We start from the raw sequence: 22,684 nt of genomic DNA, 5'->3' as shown, positions 1-22,684 counted from the left end.
GCGAAGATCACCAGAGACAACCTTAACTGTATTTTTGCAAATTTTCCTTCAAATTGTGTCTGTATTATATTTAGAGTACAGTTTGAAAGTCTGTGGAGTGCAAGGGGCTATCTTAGAAATTCCTTCCATTTACAGACACTCAGGTTTTGCTTTCTTACATCATGGCTCATGATACCAAACCTGTCTTTCCTTACACAGCCAGATGATTGTGTTCCTGTTGTTACGTCCCTCCTATACTTGGGTGTGTCAGATGCGTACACATGCATGTGTCATTTCTCATGTACTCCGTTAGAAGTATATTCTCATTATGCTGAGCACAGATTTTCTTCTGCATTATAATGTTTTGTGAGAATGGAACTCAGGGTTTGTTTTTTTTTTTTTTTTTTTTCAGTCTGTGGAGCTGTTTGGAAAGCATTCTGGGAGAATTTGGGTTTGTGGGTGGCTTGATGGAACTGGGGTGGAGAGTCTGCCAGGATCTCCCAGAAACTCCCAGGAGGCAGGCAGAGGAAGGATAACTGCTGTGCTGCGTAGGCTAGCAGGACTGGGCCCTTCTCCTCCACGCATCTAGAACATATCTTACCTATTGTTTTAAAATTAAGAAAAGTCATTTTGGTTTCACATCTTCTTAATAATATCTAGTGCCCAAATAGTTGAGTGGATGCCAAGAATAACGAGAGATTGAGAAACCCCACATCAAAGTGTATCCATCGAAAATGGCCAGGGCTCTGTAGAATATTACACAGTTGTGAGATCAATTTGTATAGCTATCCACCTAGAGGGAGGTAAAGTTTAGAGAACCACATATCATAAAAGAGTTAATTTTCTAACATTCCCTTACATTTTCTGTTGTCTCTAAAGCAGTGTTTCTCCATATACCGAATTAACTGGTTGTCATGGGCACCAAACCTGTTACTTTAAACACAATATCACACTCCAGGCAACATTCTATTGTTTATGCCTATTGTGAGATTAACCAGCACATGGCATTTTTTTTTCCACTTTGTTTTCATTTTTCTTTTACCACTTCATTCAGAAATGATGGGATCAGTATTTCAAAGCCTGTATGTGAGATGTTTCTATTTATTATTCACCATGGTATAACAGCAGCTTTTTATTCATCACTGTCCTTGAGGACATACATTTGGAAACAATGGAACTTTTGGTAAGTCTCACAATTACAACAAAGCTGGAAAGATATCTGGAAATCACTCTTTTAGCAAATGAGCCAGTTCCTCTCATTAAGGGCTAGGCAAGACTTTGTATCCTGTTAAGATTATATACTTTGCATTTAACAGTCTGTCTGGCACACAGTAGGTGGTGATAAGTGTTTCATTCATTCAGAAAACGCTGACTGGTTCCTAAGATATGTGCCCGGTGCTTTGCTTATCTTTTAGGTAGAAAGGATGTACAAAACAGAGAGACACCTCACCCTCATGGAACAACTGAGTTGAGATGAAATGATTCAAGTGACTTGCTCAAGATCACACAGATATTTAAGTTATAAAACCTTGCCAGGAATCCAAATTGTCAGATTCTCCGTCTATGGTCCTTTCTTCTTTCCCATGGAGATTTTATTTGGGGGATCTAATAATGAGAAGATCTGAGGGTGATGACCTTCTTGCCTCATGTTTTCTTGGGGTTTTACTAGGCAGTGACCAATGGAAACGGTCACTGGATTCTGATATATTTGTACCTGGGATGGGGAGGAGGGGCATTGTCCAGTATAGTTAGTGTCTAGTAAATAAATAAATGTCAGTTTTAGTGTTACTCCTGTACTTGGGTATATCATATGCTCAAGGTCTCTCCCAGGCTAGTATAGAAAATTATTCTGGAAATCATTATTTTAACCTTTAGAGCATGTTCCTATATCAACCATTTCTATCTTATTAGGGAACTCTTCTGGACACTGCCCTCCTCATTATAGTATTTCTCTAACATTATCCAACATATTATGTGTATTTCAGGCTTCAAGATTATTTTATGTCCTTCAGTCATAGAGGTAATTTCAATTAATATCTAATAGCAAGCTAGTAATTTTCCCTCAAAGGGAAATTCTGTAGTCCAAAGTCCCATAGCTGTCTCTGGAATGGATTCACTAGCTTTTGCCATAAGCTCCGATCCACAGTCCACACTGGGATATTTCATAGAGAATTTGTCCTTATCAGCACTCTAGTTCTAATCTATACCATGTGGGCCTGGGCAATCTTATCCATTCCCATTTAGTAGGTCCAATTAATACTGCTTGAAAAACAGATTTATATACCTTCTCCTTTATAATACTAGGTTGGAGAAAATATTCCCTAGACAGATACAGTGTCCATTCCCATAATACATTCAGATAGTAGACATGCAGCCACTTCATAAGTATCCTGTTCAAACATACCAAATATTCTGCTCTGACAGTCAGTTTAATCCCATCAACCCTTACATTTCTAACTGCATCCTCCACTAGGATTTCATTAACAGGTTTTTGTTTTACAATATGAAGTATGAAAAGTGTTCCTCAGCCAGACATCATATCCATTCCCATAAAACATTCAGGTCAAGGTACGACTTCTTCACATAAAGCCTGTTTAAATATTCCAACTTTCATAATCCTATCCTTTATATTTTTATATTCTCTAAATCTAATTGTAGTCCACTTCCAGGCTTAACCAGTGAGTTTTGGTACCACAGTTCTTGTGGCTTTCCTATCCAGGGATCCCAGTAACTTCTCTTCACCTCTGACCATTTTAACTACTCATATATGTAAGGCCTTGGGTCCCCAGTAAGGAGTTGAGATAGGGAACCTTACCTTTTTTGTCAGTCTTTATCTTGGCTAATCTGCTTGACTCTTGCCCCATGCCATTCCAGGTCTGAATTTTTGCTGTAATCTTTGCCTTCTGGCTTTTAAAATTCCTCTAAATTAGAATATGTAGACTCATTTGAGGCCTTTTCATGTTGGAGGACCTGCAGGGAGCCCTTTTGGTCCACCCAGTCTTTAGTAGTGCTTTATTAAGATCTTTGTTTCAACCTCATCAATGTCCATGTTATTCATCCTTTTTCTTAACCATCTAAAGAGGGACGCCTGGGTGGCTCATTCCCTTAAGCCTCTGCCTTTGGCTCAAGTCATGATCCCAGGGTCCTGGGATGGAGTCCTGCATCGGGCTCCTTGCTCCACGGGGTTCCTGCTTCTCCCTCTGCCTGCAGCTCCCCCTGCTTGTGCTCTCTCTCTCTCTCTCTCTCTCTCTGATAAATAAATAAATAAATAGATAGATAGATAAATAAATAAATAAATAAATCTTTTAAAACAAATAACCATCAAAAGATTTCCACCCTGCCAGGATTCCACTCTTAAATTTCCCCTTTCTTTTTCCTTTGTTTCACCATTATCAACGTTTACTATATTTACCCCATTTCTTAACCATTTAAAAAAATTTCCCCCTTGCTAGGAAAAGTCCCTTGACTCTTCCCTCTGCCTCTTTGCATTCTCTTGTTGATTAATCTAGTATTTTTATTAGCATCTGTAAGACCCATGAGGAGAAGCTGAGACAGTAGATTTGATAAAGCTTCTCAGACTGTTGCTTGCTATTGTAGCAGTAAGTGGATGTCCATGCAGAAGAGACCCATCCCCCCTTTAATTGCAGAATTACCCTGACCTGGATAATGGGCATATTCAGTGGGTGGATGTCCCAATTGTCATAAAACCATTCCCACATGGCTTGTATATGATGCATATAAACTGTTTCATCTGGAATGTTCCACGTGACATTTATAGGGGGAGCTGGATAGTCCCCCTTCTCAGACTCAACAGATCTTATGGGTAGCTTTCATCCAGTATACCGTGCTTGCTGGCTGTTACCTTGGGCATAACTCGTTGTATATCTGGATCATATATAGCCATCTGTGACTGTTCTACATTGAGCTGTGAGTCCGATACAAACCTAAACGTGTTCTTCTTCCTTGCAGCATTCAAAACAAAAGACCGTGCTCCTATATTACTCACTTTCACGATCTATTTTAGTAAAGATTCTTCAGGAAGCTGATGACATAGATCCACAAAATAAGACAACTCCTTCACAGAATTCACGCTGGTTTAAGTAGTTGCTTGGTTTTGTCATCTTCCCCACCCCCAACAATGACTACCTTCTCAGTAAGCACAGATACTTTCCATTGTCCTGGTATAATTTTTCCTTTTGTAGGCAGCTTTGAGGCTAGCAGCCTTCTCACCACCAACCAGCTAAAAATTGAGCATTCTTTGACCCTTTCCTCAGGTTTGATAATTTGCTAGAAGAGCTCACAGAACTCAGGGACACACTTTACCTACTATTACTGGTTTATTGTAAAGGATACAATTCAGGAACAGTCAAATGCAGAGGGCAAGATATGGAGTGCGTGGAGCTTCCCAGTACCCAGTGTGGTCAACCTGGAAGTATTCTAAAGTCCGGTGTTTAGAGCTTCATTAGGTAGACATGGTTAACTAAATCACGGGCCACTGGTGATTAACTTGATCTCCAATTCCTCTTGCCTCCTTGGAGTTCCAGAGGGTGGGGCTGAACGTTTTAACCCTCTAATCACATGGTATCTCTGATGACCAATCCTTCCATCCTGAAGCTATTTAAACATCACCTCATTAGTTATAAACTCAGGTATGGTTAAAAGGGGCTTGTTATGAACAACAAATGTTTCTATTACCCACATCATTAGGAAATTCCAGGGGTTTTAGAAGCTCGGTGTCAGGAACTATATATATATATATATATATATATATATATATATATACACACACGCACACACACACACATAAAAAATAGTCATCAGTCTCACAACTTAACTATATTTATGCAGAAATATACTTAAGTATACGTGCTAATAATATGTATCCTTGTACCTACATGAAAACTAATTTCTTTCCCAGAAGGATCCAGTTTTACCACAGAACTTTACATCTGGAAATTAGGGTTAACTTGTTCTTGCATTAAAGGCACCTTACAGGTATTTTTTGAGACATGAGATTTAACCATGACTTTTGTGTGGGGGGATATGTACTCGTACGCTATAGTTTGAAGAAAAGTTATTTTTAGCATCTTATATTCATATAAAGGTCCTAGGAACTATTTTTAAGCAAGGTGCCATATAGTATTCAATTACAAGATATTATATACTTAGTTTTATAGAACTATTTCAAAAATTTAATAGAACTTTTAGATTTTAAATATCTCGCCTAAGGCAAAACAAAAGTTCCATTTGTAAAACTAAATATCACTCAGCTATTGAGTTATTCTTGGATGTAGATGGATAAGCTTGTTCTTTTACAGTTAGACCATATGGTGTTCATTTGTTTTTCTGTGATAGATGTGCCAGATAGCCAAAACCTTTGCTTAGGGGAAAGGGGATCTGTGACGTGTACTTATTTTATGCCATTCTCTCCACGTTGTACAGAATACATTTAAATCGGGCAACTAAATTGCTTACAGTAGTAAAATACATTTCCCTCAGTGAATGTTGGTGCTTTTTGATGCATGCTGATTTGGGTTCTGACACAGTCATAATCTACATGCCAAACACATGCATTTAGTGAGTTAGCTAGTTTGTCAGAGCAGTCTCTCCTTCTTCCTCCCTGGAGAAAGGGCTTATCATTGATGGCCTAGGGGCCGTTGTCTCAAACTTCAGAGTGGAGTTTCCAATTAAAAAAAAAATACATCCTGTAGCATGGCAAAAATTTGAGACTCCGACTCATCTTTCTTACTTGCCTTCTATGAGAGACTGTGGTCATGAGGCCTGCAGTTGACAAGATAAACAGTAAATCTGCTGAAATGTTGATGCTTAAAAATGTACGAAATATAAGTGGAAAACAATGTCATTAATTTTACCTTTGCAATGGATGGACAAAACAGAAGTATATAAATAATGATTTTGATAGCCACAAAGCACTCAGGTTTCTCTTTCTATCTTTTGCATTTCTGTATGTCACTGGTATCCACATACATTTCGTAGATACTTTCTACCTATGACTTTCTGATATTTCAAATGTAGGGCTTCCATGATTATTCACCTTCTCTTACTTTCTTTCCATCTTGACTAGTCTAAATTGAAGGCTTTTTAAGGTCTTGTATGTTCTCTTTGTCAACTCTTCAACATCTATACTTCTAAAATATGCTGTTGGATTCTTGATAACTGTGTCCTTCAAGCTTGCCTCATAGGGTCATGTCACTTGACTGAAAAGTCCTCTTGGTAATCCAGTAATTAAATCTGCCTTGGGCTGAATTGCACTGTACAGTAAGTGACATAATGAGGTTTTACCTTATTTGTTAGACGAATGAATGGGAATTTTGCTGTTACAAATTATTAATATTTGATGCTGTAAAGCAAGCATTGGGGCTGTGGAGGAGAGCTAGTGCAATCATGTCTTCTTATAATGCTCATATCAGTGTACTAAAGGTAGTTTCACTGAAAAGAGAAATACCCTTGTAAAGAATGTGTCAGGCAGTCTCATGAAGCAGGCTGATGAGCACGTTCTGTATGTCACTGAGTTCTGTGCATCAGGCCATGTTGTAGATACTCCTGTATAGTACCTCATTTTTATCTTCAAAGCAACCCTGTGTGATAGATTCTGTTATCATCCCCATTTTATGCATGAGGAAAATCAGATACCTAGAGGTTAAATACCTTTCCTAAGATCTCACAGCTGGTAAGAGTGGAGTGAGGATTCAGACTAGGTGGTCCCACTCCATAGCTCTGCACTCATAAATTTTATGATTTTATCTCCTCCTTAGGCATGGACATTTGCTTATAGATGAGTTAATTTTATTGCTCTTATTTCTCTTTGATTTCCTTGCCTTTTTTAAGAAAGTTGATGATATTTAGAAAGCTTTATTTGTTTAACTTAAAAATATGTTTAAGCTCAGTAAAGTACTGAGAAAAATAACAAGCGCTCATGCATCACCTACCAATAATTAAAAAAACAAAACAAAAACGATTAACATCTTGGCCTCTTTATTTCCACTCATTGTTTTTTAAATTAAAAAAAACAAACAAACACATTTTTGACAAAGTTCTCCTCAATCCCATTCCTTCCTTTCCTCTTTCCCATTCCTTGCCCAGAGCAACCACTACTAACAGCTGGATATAAAACCTTCTAGACTATATTTTTTATATCTCTACCACAGATTTAGAAATAACCATAAACCTTATACACTATAGTTTTATGTGTTTAAATGTACATATACAGCCTCGTCATACAGATTATACTGCTTCTTCACCTTTTCATCCAATATGATATTTTGAAACCTCTCCCTAGTGATTTATCTAGCTGTAATTCATTTTTAGCTGCTGTATTTAATTCTGTCTTACAGATATGCCATATTTTATGTGTCCTTTTTCCTATCAAGGTTGATTAGTTGGTTTCCAATATTTTCCTATTATAAACAATGCTGAAACCCCTTTTGACTCCTATCCATGTGCCTCCTCAAGTGAATTGCTGACTGGGAGGGCCATGCACTATATTTTCCTTTAATTTGAGAATTAAAGGAAAGAATCAGCAAGTGCATTACTTTGAGACAATGATTAATAATAAATTATATTGCTAACAGATCGTCTGTGTCCATGCTTTATGAAGTCCCAGCAAATAAATGTGAGGTTTATGTGAGGTTGAATAAAAGGAACTCTGAGCTGAGAGGCAAGAGACCTGGATTTTCTCCCCAGGTGTGCTCTAACCTAGTTTTATGCCATAAAACAATACATTAATGAACTCTGAATCTCATTTTTCTCAACCAAAGATGGGAAATTTTTAGTAGTAGATTTTTTTCTTACTATTTCTTCTAGCACAAGACTATCTGAGTTAAGGCTTGGCCAGGTTTTCTTTAATGTTAACACACCTGCTCAGCATTGAACTAAATGACCCACAGGCCAAACAAAGTCTGCAGGGCACCCCTAGGCTTCCCCTGAATATGGGACCCATTCCTAATTCCAGAGTTCCAGGCATTTGGTCCTTTTGGTCCCTCAGCTTCTTCTTCCCTTTCCCACTGTGTAAATACTCCAGCTCTCTTGGAGAGAGACAGAGTTCCTGGACAGGGCAATTCTGAACCATGTGACCCTCAGATTCCTCAAGGGGCATCAGGCTTCAGTTATCCTCAGTGGTATCTGACGTGATAACCACACTCTTGATTGTCCCTTTCCTTCTTCTGCCTGATTCCTCCACCCCCCCCCCCACCCACCATTGTAATCTGAACTTATCTCAAGGGCTTCTTAACAGGGGAAACCCAAGTAAAGATATGCATCTATTCAAATCTTGTCTCTTCTTCTACCTCTAGCCCAATTCCATAGGTTTCAAAGGTTCTTCCTGACCTACTAGAACTCATGCTCATAAAGCTGCTCTGGACCTTCATGGCATTTGTCGTGAGGACCAGTTAAATGCAAAATTGCATGTAGTGATTCATGTTCTGACCTTTGTGTCCCTCCTCCTTCCAGTCACAAAATGGACTGCCAAAAGTCAGGAACTTTTTTCTTGTGTTGCTTTGGTTTTATTTTTAATGTTCCTCAGTGCCTAGGGTGAAACTAGCACAGACTATACACATGGAATAAGTCTTCATTGAATGAATAATGTAGTCTTAATAGACCCCTACCCCCCAGGCCAGATTTTGCCAATGTCAGGCATCTCTTCTCTCTTCTTCAGTTTCTTTGCCTTTTAATTAACTTTCCATTAGTCTTCTAGTTCTTGGTGACCTCCTGAGGGCCTGGCAGTCAGAAGGTTACAGACCAGGCCATCCAGTTTGTTATAGGGGTAATATAAAGAAATGCTCTCTCTGGTCACACTTTCAGAACATTTCAGGCAAATTGGCAGAAATAAGTGGGAATGCAAATGTGTGGGGAAGTAGCAATTTGAATTTTCAATTTTTATCTAATCCTTTTAATTCTAAATTCATCCATAGCGTTGTTTTATTGTCAAAATTATATGAATTTAAAAACAAACTCAAGTATTAATGATTCCAAATGTTTTGCTTCAAATATTTTTTCACATTTTCCCCGTGAGATGAAGTCTCTTTGTTTCTTTGTTTTCTTGCTCTGTCTCTCTCTCTCTGTTTGGAATCCACCTGATCGAAATACAAATTTTAAATTTTAAAATTCTCTATTTTATTTTGGTTAAATATCTCATACGGTTAAAAGCTTGTAGATGAATTCAAGTGAGTGAAACTGACAGCTTATGGTTTTGTTTAGCAAATGACTATTTCTTCTCCTCAAATTAAATGCTGAGGCTCCCATTTTTACTTTCTTTGTGAAATGAGGACGAGTACTTGTGGCCTCTGTCTTCCAAGACTTTCAGCAACTGAGGGCATTGTTACTTATTCTGAGAGTTTAAAAACAGGGAAATATTTTTTTTTTTTACTTTTTTGTTGTTTTTATTATGCACTACATTAATACACTGCATAATCTTCTAGAAGGGGTAGAGGAGTATGACTGAGTTATTTTTCATCAATCGGGAAAATGCTTCCTTGATCGATATTCTCCAAACCCTTTGACACGTGGTAACGATTAACTCCAAAGACCCGCCCAACTCTTTGCATCAAACTCCACTGATATGGATAATAGGCAACCCTTTTCTCCATGCCCACGTTACTGAACCTGTGGATGTGCGCCATGGCTATGCCGCGGATGACCAAGCACACGGCCATGATGCCGATCCCGGGCAGGATCTCGAACCACATTGCAGCGCAGTTGCCAGAGCCAAACCTTGCCTTCCCGGGCCTGTAAAGGTGATGCGGCCTCCAAAAACAGGGAAACTTTTCTTCCCCCCTCAACAGTGTAGCACTCTATTTGTCATTTGTTTGAACCTGTTTAGTGAGTACTGATTTTGTAAAATATATTCCCAAAAGCTTGTTTCTCGAATTCAGTTCTTTTTGAACTGTGCACAACTTGGTTGGGCAGAAGAGGCCTCCCCGTTTGCTCTGCTTTATTCTTCCTAAATGGACTTTGTCACTGTCCCTCCGGTTGTCTCCAGAGTTCGTCACAGATGATCTCCTTTTGTTGGCAGAAAGCAGGCAGCGCAGGAGACTGCAGGGCACAATTGCCGAAAGTTTCCTCTTTCAATTCAGGTTTCTTTCTAATTTTAACTTATTTGGTGCTGCTGTGGAAAAGCTGTTTGCCTGAAATAAGGAGAATAAATACATGATACCCTACATATGGAGTTCACAAAATAGGATGCAGAAATCTAGAAGCTAAAATTTAGATCTAAGGCACAAATTCTCTTTTCTTCTTCCCCTCCTTCCTTTTTATTCTCTTTTTTCTCTCAGTTGATAGGACGGACAGGGTTGGCAAGAGTGAAAGAAGAGGATGCGAGATCTTACGCATTTGTTTATTCCTCTCCGTTTGAAACGTGATGATGCAGGATTGAGCGTCATTCTATCAGCCTCTAAAAGACTGAGGCCGCAGCCATGTGGAATGAGCTTCCTGATCTTTGCAGAGTCCAGAAGCTTTCATGGAAGAGCACTGAGAGCAAAAGCCTACCCCTCACCCAGGGGACCCACAGGGACAGGGCCCAGTAGTTTTGTTGAGGTTCCCTGCATTAGAACCAAGGTATACTGGCTCTAAATATGAAAAAATTTGAATAGAATTCTATATATATATATATATATATATTTTTTTTTTTTTTTTTTTTTTTTTTTTTACATGTGTATTACATCTTAACATTTCCACAGAAGACTCTCAGTTTTCTTTCTGAAGGTATTAAGGCTGGGACTGTGTTTCTGTTAGGTAGAGAAAATGTATCACTCTGTCCCGCCTCCCTAGAGCTGTCTTGATTTTTAGGTTTACTGTAGCTTTCAGTGCTGAGCCCCTTCCAGGGTGAGAGTTTCTTCCTCTGTGAAGCTCACTCACCACAGGCGCAAAGATCAGAGTTGAATTCCCTGCTTCTACCAGTATCGTGTTCAGACTCAGCAGGCACATTTTTTTACTTTTGACTGGAAACTTGTAACCAAACCACATATATGTAAATATGATAGGGAAGAAGGTCATCGCAACTATTCAAACAAGTCATGGGCCCACACAAGAGAAAGATGAACTTCTCTATCATTAGCAGTTCACACATAGAGCAGATACTCAGTTACATATTATCTTAGGTTCTACATTAAAACAATGCTAATAATAGCATTCAAGTTAATAAAAATGCTCATATATCTAACAACTAGAAATTTTTAGTTATATGAAGGCAATATAGCCTAGTGGTAAAGAACTCTCTAGATTTGGAAACCTTGATTTGAGCCTTGTCTTTTCATGTAACCAGCTGTATACACTTAGGAAATTACTGAGCTCTGGACTTTAGTTTCCTCATCTATAAAACAGACACATAAGGATTGTTCAGAGGATTAAATGAGATGACATGTATGACATTTACCACAGTACCCGAAACTCACTAAGCATATCAATATTAGCTAGCGGTAGCATTTCAGTCACTTTCCTGTTTATTATGACATTTCATCTTCCTGACAACCTTACAGTGTAATATATACCGGGGTGGACAATTTTTTTCTGTAAAGGGCCAGATAGTAAACATATTTGGCTTTGTGGACCATTCAGTTTCTTTTGTAGCTAACTCAGCTCTGCCCCCTGTAGTGTGAAAGAAGCCAAAGAATATAAATGAAGGAATGCATCTGTGTTCCAATAAAACTTTATTTACAAAAAGAGGTGGCAAGCAGATTTGGCCCGGGGACTGTAATTTGCTGATTCTTGGTAACTCCCTATTTGCTATTATCTGTATTTTGTAAATAAGAACATGGAAACAGATTGTTAGGGGATTGCCTATGAGCCCATTGCTAATTAGAGGTACATGTCAGAGTAACATATATTGTTCATTTTTCAGTTCAGGCTTTCCTGCAGAACAGTTTATGATGGCCATTTCTTATCTAGTGATCATCTGCATTGCCTGAGAAAGACTTGTTTGCATTATTGGTTAGAATGTGGGGCTCCTATGAGCATTCTGTTTTTACTTTGTTTTATGGCCAAGTCTTCAACTTCAAAGGTCAAGACAACCTTCTTGCTAGATGCAAATCCATTAAAAGAAGAAATGGGCAAAGGCAGATGCCTACATCAGTCCTAACCAAGATTATGTGGAGAAATGTAGAGCCTCAAATCAGTTTTCAAGACTTGTATCTAGTTAGGGCACCTGGGTGGCTCAGATGGTTAAGCGTCTGCCTTGGGCTTAGGTCATGATCCCAGGGTCCTGGGATCGAGTCCCGCGTCAGGCTCCCTGCTTCTCGCTCTGCCTTTCTCTCTCTCTCTCTCTCTCTCTCTGTCGTTCATGAATAAATAAACAAAATCTTAAAAAAAAAAGACTTGTATCTAGTTATAATGGAATGTATTTTTTCATTCAAAAGTGTATTTCTGGGTTCTGTATCTTTAAAAGAAGGGGCTAATTGGGGGGATATGGATCAAAATACTGAAAAAAAATTAAGGTACTTTTATGGAATAAGTTCTAACTTTAGAGTTTTGTGTTTTTTGTTTTGTTTTGTTTTGGTTTGGTTCTAAAAGATATCCCTAAGAGAGGAGCATGGAGTCTGGCTTGGGCAAAGTCTTTTACACATGGTTCTAGGATGCACGCTCATTCATACACACTGTCTCACACACACCCACACTCAAAGCTCTTTTTGTTTCTCAGTCTCTCTGTCATACATAGACACACTCATACATGAAGTAAAGAGAATATTTGGGTGTCTAAAAGCAAATATTCTCCAAATCCTCAGAGTCTCCTCTTTAGAGCTTACCTCAGGCTATTATTGTGATTCAACTTATATGTATTTAGATTCAAATTAAATAGGCTTGGCATCAAATTTCTCAACCTACCACAAATTAGAAGCAATAAATAGGGAAAAGAGTATTGTTAGTAAAGGGTGATTGCCTGCAGCTAGAGGTGGGCTGATGTTTGGATCCCAAAGGAGTAACCAGAAAGCTGAAAAACCATACTATGATACCTACTGACTCTATTACTGTCGTATAATATACATTATACTCTGATTATTTAACAGAAATATTATAGTATCTTTTAGGATTATGCTGCTCTAAAGTTGTTCTAACAATTAGAAGTTTTGACCTTTAACATTTAAAATCCAGTTTTCTGGAAATTCACTGGAGTCTAACCCTACTTTTTCTGAAGTTGGATAAATATGTTATAGTCTAAAATTCACCTTATAAACACATTTCTTAATTGATCAACTATATTTATGTTCATTTATATATTTCTTCATGCCAGACATAGTTAGAAATAGCTCTTTACTGAGCTGAGTGATATTGGATCTAATGTAAAGAAACTTAGTACAGGACAGATCTAGGGACAGCAGCGGTCAGAAGAAAATTTACAACTTAATGAGGCACCTTGACTACCTCTGAGAATGAGGAAGTAAAGAAGTCCTGGAATGGCCTAAGCAGAGGCTTCAGCTATACTTAGTTGATAAAAATGGTTACCGCGATCAGTAGGAAAACACAGCATGTGTTAGGGCTGGGCCTGCCCTTCTGAACATGTATTCCCATTTTATTTTCTCAGTCTTGGGCTGGTGACAGTCAATAAATATTCAATAATCCCCTTTAACTGAACTTGTAAAACATGAAGTTTAATGCCTTAAATAGCATTTTAAAAATCAAATTCATAGTAAGGGTGCAGTAAATATTTGGTTTGCAATTTCATCTTGTATAATGGGGAAAAAAAAGTAAGCATGGGGTTCATTGCCATATATGTAGAATTCCTAAAATAGTTATTGCTTCAATAAATACTCATAGAAGAGCAGCTCAAGTTTCAGATTTTTACATGTTACTGACTGAGAGACTCCCTTCAGGGAAAATTTAAAAGTTAAAGTATCTTTTAACATGATTCAGAAATACAGTTTTCTTGACATACTGTGTTTGACCCTAGTTTCTACCTCTTTGGGACACTCTCTCCTCATTGCCATTTTGTGTTCTGTTGCTTTGTCCATACAATGCAACTTATTATACTTTTATATTATTTAGTTTCATTTTTACTACCTTTACTTACTCATTCATTAATTCTAACTGCCAGTATATATTTAAAAAAACCCTTCTAAACAAACAAATGCCATTGAGCTCAGTAAACATTTTTCAGAATTGATAATCCACTTTCTGCCTCCACATCTAAGCATACAATTATTTTTTAAAAGTGGAGTCCTCATAGGCTCCTTACCTAAGGGTTCACAGTCTCATTGATCAGCTTCTGCCATCTGTCTGAGAGGGTTCCATATTAGCTTCTCCCAAATGGAGAGATTTTCATACCAAGTATTTTGTAGTTAAAATTGAGAGAGAGCATGCAATCATTTTTGTATTTTCCTAAATTATACCCAAGTTTAGTACCAGGTTATAAATTTGAGCTGAGACTTGTTTGTACTCTAAGAATTGAGAAAGTTGCTCAGATTTCTCTGGAGTGGGTCACAAGTTTTCTTCCTGGATGTTTGTTCAGAATAGACAGCCATCTTTGATTTATTGGAGTCTCTTGTTAAAGCATAATTACAACTTCTAAAACAATCCTTTTGACATCAATTTCAGCTTTTTTTTTAATTGAAAGAAAAGAGGAATGAATTATGTCTTCATCTTCATTCTGTAGTTCTTGAATAATTTTCAGTGTTGTTGAAGAAGTTAGAAACACCCAAGTTAATTATTATATAGGTTTTGCAAAAGCAGAGTGTATGAATTATTAGTCATGCTGAAGAAACTCATTTTTCTTGAAACATTGAAAGATGTTATTAATCCTAAAGACTAGGTATATTTCCAGAGACTTAACAAATATAATTAGGCTCCCTGTTACAAATGGGGTCCATATCCATGATGAGGTTTCTTTGTTTCCCTATCAGAACTGACCTAGTGTTTGTCAGCATGGTCAGTAAACTAAATGGGGTCCATAGCTCTAGCCTTGCTTTCTGGCAAGTCTTCTGTCCCTTTCTGGTATCCCCTAAACTCCTCCCTTCCCCCAAGTGTTTCCACTTGACTTACTGAAACAGTTGCATTGTTCTTTTGCCCAAATCCCAAGCATTCCCCAGAGAGCTGTTTTCACTTTCTGTAGAGCACTTTCAGTTTATCTCTGTAGAGAATAGTTTTTGAGTTTGGCACTTAGTCTATTTATTTTTCATTCTAATAGGAATCACTTCGGAGCTAGCTAAGCCACCTTTAGTCGGCTACTTAAGTGCTGCCCAGACCTCTTCCATCTGTATGAAACACTCACTTTTTCATGTCAGAAGTTTAATGAAACTAGAGAATTCTTTAAAATAACAATAATAATGAAAGACTAATAGATTCAGGGAATTTTCACATATATCTTTTCAAGGCTGGGTCTATTTTGCTAAAATTTTGAGGGTTTTATTTTTTTTAATATGCCCCCAGGTTAGAATCACATAAATTAGTCAAACGTCTATCTCTTTGGATTAAAAATACACACTGATTTCATTCCTACACTTCCATATAGAGAAATTCTTTTTAATGGAATTTATGTATCCGAATGCCGGTGATACATAAAAATTAGTATGCATTATTTAAAATAAATTAATAGATTTATTGGTAAGCAGCCATATAGCAGTGCTTGCTTGTTTTCATGTGACATTAAATATTGCATATCTAAAAAGTGATAGATATTGACAATTGGAATTGGTTATCATTCTCTCTGTTTCTCACACCTGATACATATTGAATGCCTTGCATACCTACATTTCTTTAAGTGATTAGTCCTTGTTGGGACATTTAGAGAAGCTAATATCAAATGGGGCCAATCTTGATTTGACTATTTTACCACACCTCAGTACACAAAAGTTACAAATAAACATTACCTGATGGTTTCAGACTTTGCACCAATTCAAAAAGATTTTAATGAGAAAGGCCAACCTTTCTTGTTTCTTGGGCATTCAGAAACTTTTTGTGGGTTTGAATTGTCACTGTCTCCTAATCTCTCAACTGTTTTTTTTCTCTTGCTTTCTAATCTTACTCAATTCACTGTGGGGAAGAGAATACAATAGAGGGATTAATGGCTCAGTACAGAGATGTTTGCTTACTGGACAATAGAAAAGGGAATTTTGTAGAAGTTCTTACCCTTCCTGTTTACATTCAATAATGTAACGGTATATTGAAAAGGTTGTCAATGGTGGTTGTATTTTTCCAATTGTGATTTCCAAAGTCTTATTGTTAGGTATTCATCAAATAAAGAAAGAGAGAAAGAAGAAAAGGAAGAGAGAAAAGAAAAAAAACAAAAACGATGATAGATTTGAGAAGTCAGTGCAGTTACAAAATGAGACTAAAGGAAGGACTAAAAGAAGTGTGTGTGCGTGCATTTGTCTGAACTTGCACATGAAATGCATTTACATATATAGAGTAGAGGTGATAAAAAGAGTTGAGGAGAAAGTATTCACTTTTTTTGCAAATAGTAATGGCCACACAGCTTTCTAAGTGCTCACTGAGACTTAACATCTTTACATATAGGGTGCTGGGTAGCTATGGCTACATCCCCATCTTTCAGATGAAGACACAGAGTCTTAGAGACATGAGAAACTGATTAAAGATCTCTTACAGCATAAGTGGGTGAAGCAGGATTTGAATCCATATTATTTGTGACCTCAAAACCTCTTTTTTGTTTGTTGGTGAAACCACAGTTATTGGAGAGTGATGGTTGATATTACTCTGGAAATTTTGCCACATGTTACTCTGTGAATTTTGCAAATCTGATTAGAGTATGTGTAGACCTCCAAAACCCCTCCCTACTGACAAAGGTAAAGGCAAAGCATATCTCAGAGCAAACTTTAAGCCATGCTTATCCACTGACAACCTACAAATGTACAAAGCATTGTGCCGGTACTAAGAAAGGCAGAAAGAAAGAAATACATGGCATGTGCCTTGCCACCAGCACCTTATTAGCTAGATGAAGAAATAAAGCATATACATATGAAAAGCTAAAGACAACTCTTATCAATTAATAATTTGATATAGCACAGAACAAATCATGATTGATTGCCAAATAACATGAAATGCGTGTGGAAGAAGCTGAGTGATCTGTATTGGAATTCTTAACGGAACACAAGGTATTTAATCTGGATGGGAATGGATGGGCAGAATTTAGAAAGTAAAGGACAAAGGTGGGAGCTTAATTCAGGCCACAACACAAGTGTAAAGAGAGGCAGCAGGAGACAAAAGTTATCCCAAGTGGGTCCAAGGATACAAACAAAAACAAGGAGATAAGTAAACCATTTTGGATAGAGAAGAACTTGGACAAATAGAAAGGAGAGATGTGAGCTAAGAAGTAGGTCGAGGTCACCGTATCAGCTGTTGAGGGCCAGCATAGCCTGAACCTGTTGCTCTAAAGGTGAGGCAAGTGGACAGAAGTAGGAAGGTTACATAGAGTTGTGCTTTAAGAAAAGTGTTCAGGCAGTGGAGGAGAGAGGATGAATGTCAAAAGAGTGAGGCCGCTCGTGTAGGTCTACTGCAGTGGGGCAGACCTTGAGCTTACCATGTATACTTCTCACCACTGCTGCTTAGCCTGCTGCATACTAAGAGCCCCCAACTCATCTCCCCATCTAGTCACCTCACCGTGGCCAGAGTAATCTTTGTAATACATCATTTGCTTGTAACCTCCAACAAAAACTCTCAATATGGCCTATAATAGTATTCTTATTTTCATTTCTGTGTCCTGCCCTTAAACATGGCCTACAAGATGGGGCTTTTCCACTCTCTCTCAGGTCTTATCTTCCACCTTGTTCACCCTTTTTCTCTAGGCATGTTGGATTAAAAAAAAAAAGTCTCCTCCTCTTTGTGTTTATCACATTCCCTCCCACTGTGGGTCCTTTGCATATGGTATCCCCTCTTCCTGAAATGCTCTTCTTTCTCCACTGTCTTGTCCATTCCTACTTATCTTTCAGATCAACCCAATCTTCTTTCAAGACCTCCTTGACTAGTGTCAAATTTTTCATTGAAGTATCTCATAGATGTGTGTATCTCTCTCTCCTTTGTTGCTTTTATTATATATGCACTTTCTACCTTTATCTGATTATTTGATTACTGTTGGTTTTCTCCCAGAGACCACAGTTTGGTTTTGCTTTCCACTGAAGTTCAGAATCTAGCATATGCCTAGTCCCTAGTAGACTCTTACTAAATGCGTAGTGTGTTTGTGGAGGGGGGTGTGTGTGACAAACTGTGATTAAAATCTAGGATGTTTTTGAAAATTTCTGTATTTGAAGGCTTCAGTTATTGGAAATATTATTGCTTTTAAGTAACTTTGGCATTGATTTTTTTTTTTTAAAGGAAATGTTACATAGTCAGTGGTAGAATTACAGTCTCAAATTATAGACTGATATGTTAGCAGTAGGGCTAAGATTGCACTTCTTGGTCTGCCTCACATTCTTCCAGCCTGGATGTCAGCAAACATCCTGTTGGGATATAAAGTTGCACCAAAATGCCCAGAACCTCTGGAGAAAAAAATATGGCCCTTTCCAATTGTCCTATCCGCTCAGACATTGTCAAGGTTTCCGAGCCTTAGGAGAACCAAAACAAGGCAGGATTTCTAGTTTTTACAGATTTTAAAGTAAGGCTTAGGGTCTGTGAGACAAAAGGGAACAATTTTTGTTGTACTTTTTAAGTTAAACATAAACTGAGAGTGAGAAAACACAGAAATCACACAACTTGGAATTCACTTAAAGACAATCCAGCTGCAACTGCATTATTCAGGATCCTTTTGCTGCTAAAACAGAAAAATGATACTTAACCAATCAGGATGAAATGTCAATTTGAGAGGAAGGGAATGTGAAACTTTCATAAATCATCCAAACACCAAGAAATCTGTTACATTCTGATTTCCAACCTGCTCTGTTGCTGTGAAAACTTACTCTCATAACTCAGCTCTCTGAACACTACATATTCATGCAATTATAATTATTTCTGAAAGGTGGACTCTGTAGTGAGATGAGGGAGTTTTCCTTTAGTCGGCTTAGAGTTTTTCCAAAGAAAACAGTCACATCCTAAGAGTCCTGCTCTTTGGAATGATTTTGCTTTACTGTATCGAAATTTCTCTTCATGACCTAAACCAAAGACATTTTTTATGTGAGGTGGCAGTTGTCTTGGGACATGTCTCTATGGTGTTTGTTAAATTGAAGTTCATCTTTTCAGGCCCATCCTTTATTTATTTATTTATTTCAGTAGTTTGCTGGCAGAATCAAAGACCTTGCTTCATTACCCTTGCAAGGTGGAGCAGAACTGGTAGGGTGATCACAGGGGAGTGAGCAGGCTCCAACATTTCTTGAAAAGACCATTTCCATTTCATTGGCAGAGGGACCCCATCCTGTGTTGCAGCCACTTCTTAATTCTTTCTGCCATTGGTTCAGAGGGTCAGGCTTTTGTGGGGAGGGATTATTTGTTTCTTGAAAATCCACCAAGATTCTTTCTCCTCTCTCCTTTTCCTCTTTCTTTTGTGGCCTGGAACAATATAATGTTAGTGATTTTTTTCAGTTTCTGACTTGCAGAAAATCCATCTATCATTGGAAAAATGTAGTTAAATTTAATACCGCAGCTCTAGGTGAGATAGAAGTGAAGGTGGCTTAACATGTGAAGTGGGTAAAAAAAAATGTGTAATTGAAACAGTATGATGTTGATGAGGCGGTTTGTGAGGCTGTCAGGAGGCATTATAATATGCTGATGAGCGGGACCAGCTTCCTAGCTCTGCTCTAAGCATAGGCTCCATTATATTCGGAGGCGGAAAGGAACCTGGCATATTAATTGGCTTTGTTTTTTAGAGATACAGGTGAAGACTTTTTACTTTTGGTTTCTGAAAAGAAATTTGCAACATGTCCTAAAATCATGTTTAATCTTGAGTGTCAGCTGACAACCGTAAGAAATGAAAACCCATCATTTATTTTTAAAATTTAAAACAAAAAGATATGTTGAGTATTATTATACGCACCAACTCTAGAAATCCTCATTTTATGTAAACTAACCTGCCTATGAAAGCTCTTCTTTTCTTTCTTTCTCATTTTTTGCAGTTTATTATTGTTATGTTAATCACCATACATTACATCATTAGTTTTTGATGTAGTGTTCCATGATTCATTGTTTGTGTATAACACCCAGTGCTCCATGCAGAACGGGCCCTCTTTAATACCCATCACCAGGCTAACCCATCCTCCCACCCCCCTCCCCTCTAGAACCCTCAGTTTGTTTTTCAGAGTCCATGCTGAATAAAAATAGTTAATTTAATAAAAGTACTGTAAACAAATTAAAGTACTGTAAAATTTGAAATACAGAAATTATACTATGTTTTTTTTTCTGTTTTGTTTTGGAATTTTATAATTCTTTGCATAATTGATATGTTTCTTGCACAATCATCAGCAAGTTATTCAGGATGTGTCTATCAAAATTTTTGTCTGTCTGTCCCTTCTCTTAAGGGCTGTTTGTGTGTGTGCATTGGGGGATGGAGGTGAAACTGGATGTGGGTGGTAGGAGTAAATATTAATGAACTTCAAATATTTCTTTCCTTTAAAAAAATGAAATATTAGGTCTTAAAGCAAAAGTATTCACTTAAAAATCTTATAAAATGCTGTACTTTATTTTCATTTTCTAATCTCTAAGTTATTAGCAGATTGCTATATTGAATACCTTTCGTGTGGTTTTTCATTTAACATTTCCAAACACCCTTAAGGGATAGCTATTCATTAACTGAGGAGTGCCTAACCTTTTTCAGAGAGAGGATTAAATTTTCATTTCCCTCAAGATTTAAGATGACCAACAAGAGGATAACGAAGTGGAGCTTTGGGGAAGTGGGGAAAGATTGAAGACAGGTAGGAGAACTGACCCTTGAGTCACTGGGATATTGGGAGGTGATTTTCAGTTACTTGCCTGGGTTTCTAGAAAACCAGAGGCCAGAGATTTGGAAAGGTGCCTTCATGGCTTTTGACCTGTGGAAATAACTGTGGACTTAGCTGAAGCTAGTTGGAACCAGATGAGAAAGTAGAGTGATATATAAGGCAGGAAGGAGTAATTATTTTCCCTAAATACATAGTCCAAGATAGTACCTTTCAAAAAAAATACACACACAGACAAAAGCATGCACATATATACACAATATATGTGAATTTATACATATGTGTATATATTAATATGTCAACATTACAAGAAGACACAGTATTAGAAGAAACACTATAGTCCATGTGGTTCAGACATCAGTGTAATAAGACTGAGGCAGAGAGAGAAGCTGGTCGGTGAGTAGATGTCTTTTAGCCTCCCCCTCATGCAGTGGTGCAGAAGCCCCAACTCTCACATACAGTCTGTTCCCAGAAATCCAACCAGTCTATGCCTTTCAGGCTGACGGAAGGAGCTGCAGATCTTATAATTCATGGAGTCTGGGTTCTTGTTCACCACAAATCATGGTTTCCTGCGTGGGAAACCTTGTTTAGGAATTTAAATTATCAGAGAATCAGAGCAGCCTGAAACAGTCATGCTTGATAGTTGAGTTTCTAGGAAATCATTACGAGAAACAAAGTTGTATTGTTTGGAAACTTTTCCAGAAAATGATAGAATAAGTAATATAATTCTCTGGTAAGGACACGGTCTCACCACAGGAAAAAAAGGAAGTTCAGCTCTAACACACGTTTCTTTTATCTAGGTTTATTCATTCTTTTTGTCTTTGTTTTCTTTAAATAAAAAAAATATAAAGAGGAAATGATAGCCTCTTGTCTAGAATGCTCATACTTTTTACACTTTAGAAGAAAATTCACTTTATGTCTGAATCTAAGTATTTATTACATATTCCAAAGAAAAATAAGCTCTTCTGCCTACTTGAAAATCTCATTTCAGAGCCCCCTTTTGCCCACAATATCAACTTTTGTTGATATTTTTCTCCTATATAGTGATGACTATACAATGGGTATAATAATTTGATACTTGTAAGTCTTAGGCTTCAGTAAAAACCACAAACTTTATATATTATGACTATATACCTAATTGATCTTTATACTAAGTTGCAGTACTTTTAATAGATTCAGTTAATATATCATATGTAGTTATGTTTTGAGTAGATTGAGTGAATTACTTTTTGTTAAAGGAAGTAAGTAAATTTAAAAATATGTATTTCCTCTTTGTAAGCCCTTGGCACAGTTGGTTTGGGGAAGGTCTCCCACCAACCAGGCGTTGAACATTCATCATGAGTAATTTGCTGTTTTGGTTGATAGAGTTGTCATATTATAGTCATTTCCTCCTTTAGTTAGTGTTTTAGCCTAAAGGCAGTAGAGTTATGTTTTTTTAGACTGATTCATTTCCCAGCTGCCAAGCAACTTCTTTTAACCACATTTACAAATTGCTGGATGCATCTGCATACACACATAATGAATTGATAAATATTAGATGAAAGATATGCTGAAATAAATTGAAAGTTAAAACTCGTGGCGTATATTCACATTTAGATCAATCTAGAAGATGTGTTTAAAATAGAAGTATATCTTTCAGTTCTATAAGGAGTGTCTATTGGGGCAAGCACAATTAATCTTGGCGTAAACGTGAGAAATAATTGTTTAGTGTCTATTGTTTGGCTGCCTAGATTACTGCAAAAGCCTGTGAGTGATCCCACTAAATGTATGGACTTAATGGAGCTTCCTGAATTGTCTTACTTTAGTAGGTTGCTTCCATATTCAAAACATTTTGATGGCTTTTTATGTCCTTAAAATGAAGTTGAAATTTCTAAGCTTGACATTCA

At 37.4% G+C, this 22,684-nt stretch overlaps 2 protein-coding genes across 4 annotated transcripts in view; one reads left to right on the top strand and one right to left on the bottom strand.

Moving 5' to 3' along the window:
• Nucleotides 1-22,684, top strand: part of MACROD2 (mono-ADP ribosylhydrolase 2) — a 2,068,343-nt gene that overhangs the window by 752,370 nt on the left and 1,293,289 nt on the right. The window lies entirely within an intron of this gene.
• LOC113937435 (NADH dehydrogenase [ubiquinone] 1 alpha subcomplex subunit 1-like) lies at nucleotides 9,441-9,683 on the bottom strand. The gene has a single exon (XM_035728822.1). It carries the CDS (start codon nucleotides 9,681-9,683, stop codon nucleotides 9,441-9,443), a length of 243 nt encoding a protein of 80 aa, XP_035584715.1.

This window comes from Zalophus californianus, chromosome 8 (assembly GCF_009762305.2).
Source record: "Zalophus californianus isolate mZalCal1 chromosome 8, mZalCal1.pri.v2, whole genome shotgun sequence".
Classification (NCBI taxonomy): domain Eukaryota; kingdom Metazoa; phylum Chordata; class Mammalia; order Carnivora; family Otariidae; genus Zalophus; species Zalophus californianus.
The sequence above is the reverse complement of the archived record's forward strand: the minus strand, read 5'-3'. Positions and strand labels throughout refer to the sequence as shown.

What these genes read in the sequence shown, in the direction of transcription:
- LOC113937435 (XM_035728822.1), bottom strand. Translation starts at nt 9,683, where the DNA reads ATGTGGTTCGAGATCCTGCCCGGGATCGGCATCATGGCCGTGTGCTTG.